The sequence below is a fragment of the Schistocerca cancellata genome, chromosome 8 (assembly GCF_023864275.1).
Source record: "Schistocerca cancellata isolate TAMUIC-IGC-003103 chromosome 8, iqSchCanc2.1, whole genome shotgun sequence".
Classification (NCBI taxonomy): Eukaryota; Metazoa; Arthropoda; class Insecta; order Orthoptera; family Acrididae; genus Schistocerca; species Schistocerca cancellata.
Window position 1 is genome coordinate 111,081,756 of NC_064633.1, and position 13,582 is coordinate 111,095,337.

A 13,582-nucleotide genomic window follows, 5' to 3' on the forward strand; every position below is an offset into this window, starting at 1 on the left:
ACATTCTCATGATATTTTACAGTGGACACTGGAAGCATAGAGTGTTCCAGTTCAGTTCCTTCAGTATCTATGTGACACTCTCCCATGGATTAAATAAACTTGTGACCATTCATTCTGCCCTTCTCTATATGCATTCAATATCTTCTGTTAGACCTATCTGGTACGGGCCCTGTATGCTTGAGCAATATTCTAGAACCGGTCATGTGAGCGATTTGTAAGGATTCTCCATGGTAGATTGATTGCAGTTACCAAGTATTCTACTAATAAAACAAAGTCTACCAGTAAACCGAAATCTTTACCCACGATTGAACCTATGTGATTATTCCATTTCATATCCCTACAAAGTGTTACACCCAGGTATTTATATAAGTTGGCCAATTCCAACAGTGACTAACCAATTTTATAGTCATAGGATACTACTTTTTTCATTTTGTGAAGTGCAGAATTTTACATTTCTGGACATTTAAGGGGAGTTTGAATGCCCTATCCTGACAGTGTTAAATTTAGTGGCTTGGTTTCCCTGTATTTCAGGAACCACTGTAGCCATTGGCATGAAACTTTTACAGGACATTAAACTGTATGTTCTAAGTCTATTGAACTACAATAATTGCATTTCAGCCACTGCTTTAGGAAATACAATTTTTTAATTACACGGTTAAAATTTTGTGTACTGTTTTGTACATTATTGTAAATAATATTTTAATTATACATAATATTATGTTCTTCCTGTAGTTCAGTAGACTCAGGATATGTATGTTTTTACTACCTAAAATTTGAATACTCTACTCAAAGTGGTTTCTGTGATTTAGGGAAGAAGGCCACGGGAAATGTAAATTTTCAGGAACGGCTTCTAAAGTTTCAAAAGTTTTTTTTATTTTTAGTCACTGAGAAGCACCCTGTACCATACTGTAAATCATCCTCTTGATCTTTTCCCAAGCTTTTTCTTCTTTCTGGACTCCTCAGTGGCCAACTGTGCTGCATACTCTGCTTTATCAATGCAAACCTTTTCCACCCGTTCAAGTTCTCTGATGCAGTTTGCTCCAGGATTAATTCCCATATGCTGTAGCACTTTCACCCTACTAATGCTGCCATCATTAAAAGCAATAACAGTGTCACTGACTGCCCACTTTAGTGTCTTCATTCCAAGAAAAACATGTTTTGGTAAGTGAGTTCAAATCAGATTATTGGGATTTTGAGTCTGACCATGCAGACACTTCTTCAGTATTTCAGGATTTGCCAGGTCTCTGTAAATAGGTTTTATGACATCCATGCCTACAGCTGGGATAGAATGTTTATGGCTGTATGAACTATTTGAGTACCTGGCATTGCGGTAATTGCACCATGAGTCAGGTCCATGAGGGCAAAGGTGGTGTGCTGGATTTTCATCACTTGACAGTCTGTGGAAGAAGGTAGCCCATACTGCCTGCTTCACTTTCAACAAATCCACTGTATTATTTCTAATGGCCATCCCATAATACTGCTGTAGTTCATCAATCATTTTGTCTGTCAGCCTGCCTCTTATGGTTTTACCATTAGAAAGTTACTTGTCTCTCAAACTTTGTTTCAACGTCCTCAATCTGGTGCCCATCCCCTTCTGGACATGACCAACACATTCCATTTTTGTGATAATCTTCTCACCATAAAGCTGAGTGGCTACTATGCTGTTATATTCTTTTGAGTCTCCATCACCTAAGAACTTAGTGTAACACACTCCCTTTTCGTTCACAGATCGACAAAAAATCTCAATAGCTACAGAGGCCTCCATACCACCACTTGTTCCTTCATAATTTCTGTCACAGATATGCCCTTCTTCATTCCCTGATTTACACTTAAAACAATGTTTGTTTAAAATCTGGAAATTCTATTACCTTTCCAATATCCACATAGGTCACCGTAGCAACAGAATTCTTACAACTGTAGCTGTGCTTCTGCCAAGTACCATCAAAAGCTACTGATATATCAGTCATATCATTATTTATTTCAACAGCTTCATTTGTAGCACCCTTCATTGACTTACATGCAACAGATTCCACAGCAGCTCCAATAAATCCTGCATATGGTACTTGTCAATTTTCAAGGTGGTTGTGGCATATTCACCTTGTCACCAATTGTTTCTGCTGGAGAGTGTCCTTTGCCAACAGTTCTCAATCCATAAAACCACCTATCATTTACTTCAAAATAATTATCTTTACACTTATCAGAATTCCAAAATGAATGAATATATTTACACATGGCACAATTAATGATAAGTTTGCTGGCTAGTCCGTTTGATACCTACCAACCTTCACAAAAACTAACTGGGCCCCACATATTTTACAACACACACATTCACCTAACTCCCTTGTTAGGATGTGTAAATCTATCAGAATATAACCTAACCTACCATTTACATCACTTCCATTTTGGGGAAACTCTGTATCACAATGCTGTATTTTAATCTTCGAAGCACTAATGAATGTTTCTCTAGATACTGATGAGTTTGCCTGTATTTCATTGTCTGTAACTGCACACACCATACGTTGAACACAATGTTTCCCTTTATTCAAAAATCTATTACCACGAAACTGACGTTTCTTAATAACACTTTGTTTTGGCGTCATACATTACTTTTTGAGTGATTTACCAATCTATTCATCACTTTTCCTTGGAAAAATGTTAGTACTTCAACATACAATTTGTGTTTATACTATGAAGTGATTCAATACTGTTTTTGATAGAGGTTACCAATACAAACACGTAATTTAACCTTTATAACACAACAATCCACAGCCTTCCATATAAAATGTTACTGATTTTATTAGATCTTGAAGTAATGCACATAAAAATTTTAACATTTTTAACCAGTGTAGATTATATTTACAAAAATAAAATACTTGTGACATGAGTTTATAATATATATATATATATATATATATATATATTCCCACGTGGAATGTTTCCCTCTATTATATATATATATATATATATATATATATATATATATATATATATATATATATATATATATATATATATATATATATATATATATAAAGAAAGATGATGAGACTTACCAAACAAAAGCGCTGGCAGGTCGATAGACACACAGACAAACACAAACATACACACAAAATCTAGCTTTCGCAACCAATGGTTGCCTCGTCAGGAAAGAGGGAAGGAGAGGGAAAGACACAAGGATTTGGGTTTTAAGGGAGAGGGTAAGGAGTCATTCCAATCCCGGGAGCGGAAAGACTTACCTTAGGGGGAAAAAAGGAGGGAAAAAAGGACAGGTATACACTCGCACACAAATGTCTGCTTGTGTCTGTGTATATGAGGATGGATATGTGTGTGTGTGCGAGTGTATACCTGTCCTTTTTTCCCTCCTTTTTTCCCCCTAAGGTAAGTCTTTCCGCTCCCGGGATTGGAATGACTCCTTACCCTCTCCCTTAAAACCCAAATCCTTGTGTCTTTCCCTCTCCTTCCCTCTTTCCTGACGAGGCAACCATTGGTTGCGAAAGCTAGATTTTGTGTGTATGTTTGTGTTTGTCTGTGTGTCTATCGACCTGCCAGCGCTTTTGTTTGGTAAGTCTCATCATCTTTCTTTTTAAATATATTTTTCCCACGTGGAACGTTTCCCTCTATTATATATATATATATATATATATATATATATACACCCACACACATATATATTATTTTATTCAGAAAATTGCAAATTTTATAATGAGATAAAAATCTGAAAGTGTGAAAGAAATATTTTTTTCCATTCTAACTCCCCTTAAAGCAAGTTGCCCATCTCTGCACCACTCTGAAATTTTATCAAGATCTGACTGAATATTTATGCAGCTGTTACCGTGGGTTCATTATAGATAACTGCCTCATCTGCAAAAAGCCTGATTTTACTATTAATATCATCTGCAAGATCATTATATAAAAAATGAGCAGCAAGAGTCCCAATAAACTTGTTTGGGGCACATCTGAAGTTACTTCTACATTTGATGATGACTCTCCATCCACGATAATGTGTTAAGGCCTTGCTACCTCAATCCAGTCACAAATTTCATTTGAAACCACATATGATTGTTCTTTTGACAATAAACATACGTGTAATACTGAGCCAATGTTTTTCGGAAATCAAGGAATACAGCATCTACCTGATTGCCTTGATCCAAAGCTTTTAGTATCTCATGTGAGGAAATTGCAAGTTGGGTTTCATATGATTGTTTTCAAAATCAATGCTCGATGGCATTGAGGAAGTCATTCTGTTCAAGATACATCATTATGTTTGAACTCAGAATATGTTCTAAGATTCTACAAGAAATTGATATCAAGGGTACTGGATGGTAGTTTTGTGGATCACTTCTGCTACCCTTATTGTAGATGGATGCAACTTGTGTCTTTCACCAAGAACTGGGCACAGTTTTTTGTTCAAGGGATCTGTGATAGGTTACAGTTAGAAGAGGGGTTAACTCAACTGTAATTTCAGTACATGATCTGACAAGGATTCTACCAGACTCTGGAGGTATGTTCAATTTCAGTAATTTCAGCTGTTTCTCAATACCACTGATACTAAGACTTATTTCATTCATCTTTTCAGTGGTTTGAGGATTATATTGGGGTAGCTCTCCAGGGTTTTCCTGTGCAAAGGAAGTAGTTAAGTATTTCAGCTTTTACTCTGCTGCCCTCAACTTCTGTTCCTGTCTCATTCACTAGGGACTGGACACTAACGTTGATGCCACTAACATCTTTTACATACAACCAGAATTTCTTTGGGTTCTGGGAAAGATCACTTGACTATGTTCAGCTGACACAGTCATTGAAGGCATTAGGCATTGCTCTCTTGATAGCCAAATGTGATTCATTTAGCATCTCTCTATCTATAACCCTGTGCTTTGTTTTACACTTCTTGTGCAGTAATCTCTGTTTCTTTATAACTTTATATGCCTATAATTAAGCACTGTTTCCTGGAAATGGATGTGACTGGCTATTTCTGATTTATGTGCCAGAGGTCTTTAAATTATCAGTTTTTATGTCATAGATAACTCAATAGCTAACCATCTCTGGACATAATTTATTTTAAATAACAAAAAAACCTGTCTTGTCAGCACATTACTATTTTCTCCAGTGGTACCTTTCATGTTAACTCCAGTTACTGGAAAGTGAGCAGATTCTCCCAACCTCACGTTCTGTACCTAATCTTTTTTGATTATTTCACTGGATCAACTATTTCATTTCATTCATTTATTTATCCAGGGATCAAAATACAATGATACTGAATTTGTCCTTATAAAACAATGAGGATAAATAGCTCAAAAATATACATTTACAAAGTAAATGTAAGTATCCTTTATGAAGCCAGGACACATGATTGGCCATGGCCTTGATGAAGGACCTGACCCAACATTCACCTGAAATGATTTAGGAAAACCATTGGGCACCTAAAATCAGGATGATTGGACACAGCAAGAAATGCTATCTTTCTGAACTTGATGTCAGTGTCTGGTTAGTCTCTATTGTACAATGATTTCTTTTTCATAAACATTTTGCACAAGACACTTTATGATATGAAATTTCATGTGGCTTTGAAATGTTACTGCACACGCCATGAACATCTACTGGTGACTCTAAGAACACGAACACAATTCGATGTTCCTTGTGCTCTCTTCAGCCCATCTGGAAAACTGACTGAAGGTCTGTGAACATGCTATCATGGACTTCTCCATGTCCTCCCAAAACATAGCAAGTCAAAGTTATTCCACTTACTATTGTTCCTACTCCTTTTACTATTTATTTCTTTCTTGGCGCAGTGGCGCGAATCGTGTGCTTGCGCACAACGAAGGCACGCCACTGCATTACGGCAGTACCTGGCAACATGGCCAAGTTTTTGGCAGCGATAGCACTGCTCCTTCCGCTCCGCCGTCTTCTTGCGTTCCCCGTCTTCTGATGCGCCGAGCACGAGGCTCAGCAATTGCAGCAGGGCAGCAGCTTTGCCTCCCTTTCCGCGTCGTCCATACATGCTAGGGAGCTAGCGCTAACATGCAGCGATCAGCTCACCTCCGCAGCCTGAGCGGGAAAAATGGGGTTCGGTCGCGGTGGCGGCCGATTTAAATACCCTCCGCCCGCGGCGCGCTATCTCCGCTGTCCGCGGTCGCGCGGTGGAACAGATTGCGACGGCGATTGAGATGACGTCGGTGTGATGGCTCTGTCCGCCGTGGTCGTCACAACTATACGTTTGCTCGATTTACTCTTGATTAACCCAATCGCTGGTTCCCAAGCTTTGCTAAGATTATAGCCACAGTCACGGTTTATGAGGTCGTCATTGGTGCGAATTTTGATGGCCTCTCTAACAATGCTGTCCCAGTATCTCGACGTCTGTACCAGAATCCTCGTGCGTTCATACTCCATAGCGTGATTTTCCGACAAACAATGTTCAGCGACCGCCGACTTGCTCCGATACATCAGTCGAGTGTGCCTCTGGTGTTCACGGCATCGATCCTCGACGGTACGCATCGTCTGACCAATATACGACTTGCCACATTGACACGGAATCTGGTACACGCCGGCCTTCCTCAAACCGAGGTCATCTTTGGTGCTCCCCACCAGTGCACGAGTTTTATTCGGAGGACAAAACACAGTTCCGACCCGCTGTTTCTTCAAAATTGTTTTCCCTGAGAGTGCGCCTGTATATGGAATAAACGCAGTGCCTACCTCCTCCCTCATGATTTCATCCATCTCCACAGGTTGTGCTGTAGTGGTTGGGCGGAGAGCACGTTGAATCTGCTACTTGGAGTACCCATTTTTACAAAATACCGTTCTCACATGTTCCAATTCCTGGGGTAGACTCTCTGCATCAGAGATAGTACGCGCCCTATGTACTAGAGTTTTAAGTACCCCATTCCTCTGTGAAGGGTGGTGGCAGCCGTCTGCGTGCAAATACAGATCAGTGTGCGTTGTCTTCCAATACACCCCATGACCTAGGGTGCCGTCAGCCCTTCTCTTGACCAAGACGTCAAGGAAAGGTAATTTACCCTCCATTTCAGTCTCCATAGTGAATTTGATGTTGGGATGTATGGAGTTTAGATGTGTAAGGAAGTCAAGGAGTTTAACCATACCATGTGGCCAGATGACGATTGTGTCATCCACGTAACAGAACAAGTAAGTAGGTTTCCATTCGGATGACGACAGGGCTTCCTCCTCGACGTTCTCCATGTACAAATTCGCTACCACCGGTGAGAGTTGGCTACCCATGGCGACTCCCTCCGTTTGTTCGTAGTATTCTCCATTAAAAAGAAAATACGTGGAAGTCAAGACATGCCTAAAAAGTTCAGTGGTCTTCTCGTCATACTTCTGACTAATTAATTCTAGTGACTCTCGCAGGGATACCCTCGTAAACAAGGAAACGACATCAAAACTCACCATGATATCTGTCTCATCCAACCTGAAGCTATCAAGGCGTTTAACAAAATCCACAAAATTACGGATGTGATGAGGGCATTTACCCACATAAGGACTTAATATTCCCATCAGGTATTTGGACAACAAATATGTAGGTTCCCTGATGTTGCTGACAATGGGGCATAATGGTACCCCCTCTTTGTGAACCTTCGGGAGTCTATATAGTCTAGGCGGTACCAGACCTTGGGGTAACAATTTCTTAGCGTCACCCTCCGGTAAACCTGCATCCTTGAGGAGTGACCTCGTCTTGTTCTCCACCTTCTTTGTAAGGTCAACGCTGATCTTCTGGTAGGAATCGTCATTTAGCAGGCTCTGCATCTTATCAGTGTAGTCCTTATGGGAGACACTACGGTGGATATTTTGATTATCAAATACGCTGGGAGAAACTCAAGAATCATATTTATTTCATATCATTCAGCTATTTGTACTTATTGAAGTATGGCATATGCCATGTACATACCCAAAATGATTAATTTCTTATTTACAAATTATTTCACAAAATTTCAGAATGAGTGACAGAATTTATCAACTACTGATGGTAGTGGTACATTTAGTTTCATTGAGGGCTTCATTAACTGAAGGACATAGGTACTGTACCTGTAATTGTTACAGCAACATGTAATAGTGAAATCTGAATGAGCTAATCAGTAGTTGCAAGGGTATTGACACCTCACTTGTTGTTAGCACCTTACCAACTTCTCTGTTGTGAATATGGGTCACTGACAGGCAAAAGATAATGATGTGTTGTGTTATTTTTGATGAAGTGTGATTTTAAGGACAATTAGATTCATTGTCACTGAATACTGAACTTCTGTCAGTGGGATATTGCTAATACTGTACTGAGAGTGAATGCAATGGATTATAAAGTAATGTTATGTTCTAAGGAACTGAGTATGGAAACATTAATGCAGTGTGTAAATGAGCTACAACTGAATTTTAGTTTTCTACATAATACTGAGGAGGAAGAATACTTATATGTTTCATGACAGGACACTTTTTGTGAGATCTGCTAATGGAATAAAATGTAAACTACTTTAATTGTTAGGAACTGGACACAGCTCAATTACATGAGTTGGAGAAAATAAATGGGCATATTAGTGAATCAGAAATTCCATGATGTGTTTATTACTGTTGAATGTAGTTGCAATATTAAAAAAAATTCCAGCTTGAGGCTATGAACTTATGGTGTTAACAAGGAAGAAGAGATGACCACCAAGTAAATATACATACATATGGTATCTTTCTGGATGAGGAACCATTCCACATCGGCACTGGTAGAAAGAACTTGAGTGAAAAAAATTCGGAATAATTGATTATGAGCAGGTTGTGACTGATGAATGTATAATGACAGTAACAATGAAATACTGGACCTGGTAATTCAAAATAAAGTGTGAAAGTGCTGAGACTATTCTTATTTGAAAATGTGGGAAGTGTACAGAGTACTAATAAATGAAAATAATTTTGACATTGTGCATATGACCTGGATAATATTAGGATGGTGCCGGATTAAAGATCAACCTATGAGAGGTGAAGGAGGTGGCAACCATACTGGACCTAATCGGTCAAGGAAGACTGGGAATTGAGCAGTCATATTTCAAGAAGCAGCAACCAATAAGGGATCTGACTTAATATTAACACAAGAGACTGGCAAACAGTTGACAGTTATTAATTGCAGCAGCAACCAGCACTTAAGGAATATGAACATAAAGTGTTTCTGTCGTTAAGTGTACTGGTAAAATGAATTGCAAGTAGTCTTCAAAATGATATGGTGAGTGATGAGTATTATAAATCATATTGATTGGGTCTATTTAGACAAGAATTGAGTTTTTAAGTACAGTAATTGACAGTGATCAAAAATTTGTGGACGCTGGATTTTGTGAACTTAGCAATGAAATTAAAACTGATCTTGACAAATTTAGTTAAACTGGATGAAATCAACAGTAATACCAGTCATGTAAAAATCAGGTTTGTAGAATGTATTTAATAATCTGGATTCAGTGAGGTTTTGCTTAGAGAGAAAATGGGAAATGTTGAAGAAAAATTGGAATCGAAATCACGTGATTTTGGAAATGATATTTGGTACAAAATAAATAAAACCAGAAATAAATGTAGCTATAAACCGAAGGAAGTTCTTGTTTTTGATTCTCGACAGACAATATTAACAAAAGTATCTCAAACGAAGACCACATTGAAAGAAGGGGTTAAGTCCATTTTATAGATTTATCAGGAGAGCAATTTTAAAGATTAAAACGTTACAGTTTCATTGGTTATTGAAGTATGCTTTTGTGATTAAGGCTGTATATTCAGTGACCTATTCTTTAGGATTCCTCAAAAGTGGATAACAATATTATTAAACTCTAATATTATTAAAAATTGGAACCTGTATGTCTTTTTATCTGAATGTCTATTTTTTAATTTCTTTGTATAATGCACTAATTAAATTGTAAAAGTCAGAATGTAATGTGATATTGGGATGATACTTCACTATACAACTTCCCTGCAACTCCCTCGACAAAGATCTATTCATCTTGGAGTCTAGTCATTATTATACAGGATGTTCATGACTAATCAGGTTTTAGGAACAATACCCATTTATCAATGTTCTGTTTTTATTTTCACTGAACTCATGTAAATAATAATGATTAATGAGTCCCACCTGGTATACAACTACCAACAATTTTCAATAAATGGTTACAACACATGCATTAAAAATATCATTAATAGGACGTAATTTCAGTTATCAGCAAAAATCACAGTTTTTATAACGCACAGCCTTCATTTCTCACTTTTTACTTATAAGAAATAACACAAAACATGTTTGTAAATTCACTGCCAGAAAGGAATATGTGTACAGTACTCTTGGGTCCCTGTATCACAGAACACCTTCAGTTCTTGCAGATCACTATACTTCTCCTTAGTGATAGATAGCAGTCCTGAAACATTGGACATGAGACCTCTTATTAGCATGTTATCTCAATAGGTCTGTTATAATAAAGTAGGACCTGCTATTTCACACACTGATATGATCTAGTTTCATTTAGTTACTGTGACTAAAGTCTTTACCATCCTACCTTTGTAACAGGCTGAAGGGAACAAAAACTGTCCTTCAGCAAGTTCTGGTTCCTCTTCCATTCGTCCAGCAGGAGTAGTAACAACTGTTGTGATCCCAGATACATTGTAAGTGTCACGATGTATGATAAGCCTTGGACGGTGATGTTCTATCTTCAACTCCTTAATAATTCACAATGGGAATGGACATTTTGGTCAGTATCTTGGTTGCAAGAAATCAATCCAGTCACATATCACTGAGCCATCAACTTCAACAACCTGAAAAGGAGTGGGTTTCACATGTACACCTTTAATTATGTCTTTCCAGTACTTTGGGAGCTCAGCTTTTGTTTCACGTCTGATGAGGCCCATGTCTCTATCACTTTCTAGGTATGTCCTCTTACTGTGAATGTCACATGAATTGATTCAAATCACTTTGCATGATGGACAAGATAATGGATGATCCTGAAAGGGGTGTAGTTTTTGTTTTGACCACCATATGAGTCATAGAACATTTCCAAATTTTTAACCTCAGTATCCAGAAACAAAGTAACATAACATTTGAGTACAAGATGGCGGCAAGTATACATGTAGTTTCAAATCGCTCAGTAATTTGTGATCGTATTTCGTCAGTGAAGTGTACCATATGCCATAAAATTGTGTTAAATGGATTAAGAATTTGCGCGTTCAATCATAAGTGGTGCCATACCCATTGTTTCTCACAATCGGAAGTTCTAAATAAGTGCGACTGTGGTATAGAATGCAACGGGCGGGACAAAGCCAGTGAAATGCACAGGGCAGGTTTGCAAGTGAATGTAGAGAACGAACTTAGGAAAGAACTCGATTATATTATAAAATACGCAAAAACGCTTGAAAACTTGGTAATAAGTGTGAGAAATTCCTCAAAATCTAGCCTACAGGAGTTCTCAAATACCAGTCAAATAAGCAGCACACGACCAAAAACAAAAACAGCGGAACTTACTTTAAAACTAAGTAATAGGCTTAGTGTTCTTGAAAATAGCACAGAGGAGAAACAACAATCAAATTGTACCATCATCCACACGGACAGTTCAGTGATCAACGCTAAATTGCACTCACAAAGCAAAACAAATCGGCCTGCTATTTGTAAACAAAACAAAAAACACACGTTGGAAAATAGACATGAAATCCTTATTCTAGCAGACAGCCATGGAAGAGGTGTAGCCGAAATTATGAGTTCTAAGAAAACAGGATTCGAGGTAACTGGCGTAATCAAACCAGAAGCGCCACTATGTGAAGTTTTAAATAGCTGTAATCAATCTATGACGAATGGCAGCACATGTGTGATAATTGGAGGTGCCAACGATGTATACCACAATGAAACTAGACATGCTACAACAGTTTTAAAGCAAGTAATTTGTAAAATGCCTGAAGTGAAATTTTTTGTTGTCAGTATCCCTCATAGGTATGATCTCATGGAAAACTCTTGCGTGAATACTGAGATTATTACCGCCAACAGACTTTTCGCTAAGATATGTCGAGGTTATCCTAATGCTACATATGTTGGGATAAATAGTGATTGCAGAGAACATTTTACAGAGCATGGACTTCACAGAAACATGAAAGGGAAAGAAGCCATGAGTGCTGAAATATCGAATGCTATTAAAGACTCTAAAGTAGAACGAAACACTATTACACTGTCTGAAAACGGCCTTATTAAAGTATCAACATTAGCGGAAATAGGAAGAGCTGATGTCCCACAATCATTGGTAGCAACAGAAGATTCTTTGACGTTAGAAGAAGTAAAAAAATCTGAAGTGTCGTCGAGTACAGCAGCCACATCAGCCAAATTGTCAGTAGTGTCGAAATCATCAAAAACAGCTGAACCATTATCATCAGCAGCAGATGTACCACCCTCCCCAGCAGGTTCAGAATCAAGTCCAGAATCTGTGACTAGTCCATCAATCAGAAGAACAGAGGCAAGAACAGTGGTACAAAATGCCACTCAGATATCATCAACAGAAGAAAAATCAACACCATCGGAGCATCATTTATCAGCTTCATACGCAGCTTCAACGTCCACAGTAATGTCAGTGCCAACTGTAGTTCAAGATTTAAACGAAAATACAGTTTCAGCAAAAGTTCCAGTATCAATTGCAACATCACTTACAAAACCAGACTCAGCATCAAACCTGGCAGCATCTCCAACATCCACTGAATCATAAGCTTCAGAAACACCTCCAGCATCCACTGAAACAGCAGCTACAACTACAGATACAACAAGTATGGTGGCACGTCCAGGGGTAAGAAATACAAGGAGCAGGAAACGTGTAATTCTTAAGGATTTTTGGTACCCAGCCTCAGCAAGGAACAGCCGGTAACATTGGGAAACATGAGTACAAACTCCTCTCAATCTAATTTCAATAATTTAAAAATAATGAGCCTTAACATACAATGCATTAAAAATAAAATATTAGAACTTGAGAGTGCAGCCAGTGAAGCTAATATAGATTGTATTTGCATTCAAGAACATTGGTGCATGAGTTATGAACTAGAAAATATTTGCATTTCCCCATAAAAATTAGTAAGCCATTTTTGCAGGAAGGAAACAAGACATGGTGGTGTTTGCATTTATGTAAAACCAGGAGTAAAGGTTAAAAATATGACTGTAACTGAATCCTTGAATGAAGAAAAACATTTTGAGGCTGCAGCAATACAGTTGAATATGCAAAAGAGTAAATTAATAATAATGTCAGTGTACAGATCACCATGTGGTGATCCTGAAATTTTTAGAAATAAGTTAGAGGCATTGCTCAAAATATTACATCATAAAAAATCAACAATAATTATAAGTGGAGATTTTAATGTCAACTTATTGGCTGAAGGTGCATCCAAAGATCAGTTCCTGAATGTTTTACATAGCTTCAATCTGTATCCACATATAAGTAACCCTACAAGAATAACAAATGCTTCAAAAAGTCTCATAGATAATATCTTCACAAATATAGATGTCATAGATATAGATGTAATAAATGTTGACCTAGGAATATCTGATCACAATGCACTTATCCTTAAATTTCCCATAGCCCCTGTGACCAAAAATAGTTCATGCCAAATCTAC

At 37.9% G+C, this 13,582-nt stretch overlaps 1 protein-coding gene across 1 annotated transcript; it reads left to right on the forward strand.

Moving 5' to 3' along the window:
• Positions 1 to 12,098: 12,098 nt before the first annotated feature.
• On the forward strand, positions 12,099 to 12,686 carry LOC126095406 (uncharacterized). Its single transcript, XM_049910206.1, has one exon. It carries the CDS (start codon positions 12,099 to 12,101, stop codon positions 12,684 to 12,686), a length of 588 nt encoding a protein of 195 aa, XP_049766163.1.
• The last annotated feature ends 896 nt before the right edge of the window (positions 12,687 to 13,582 follow it).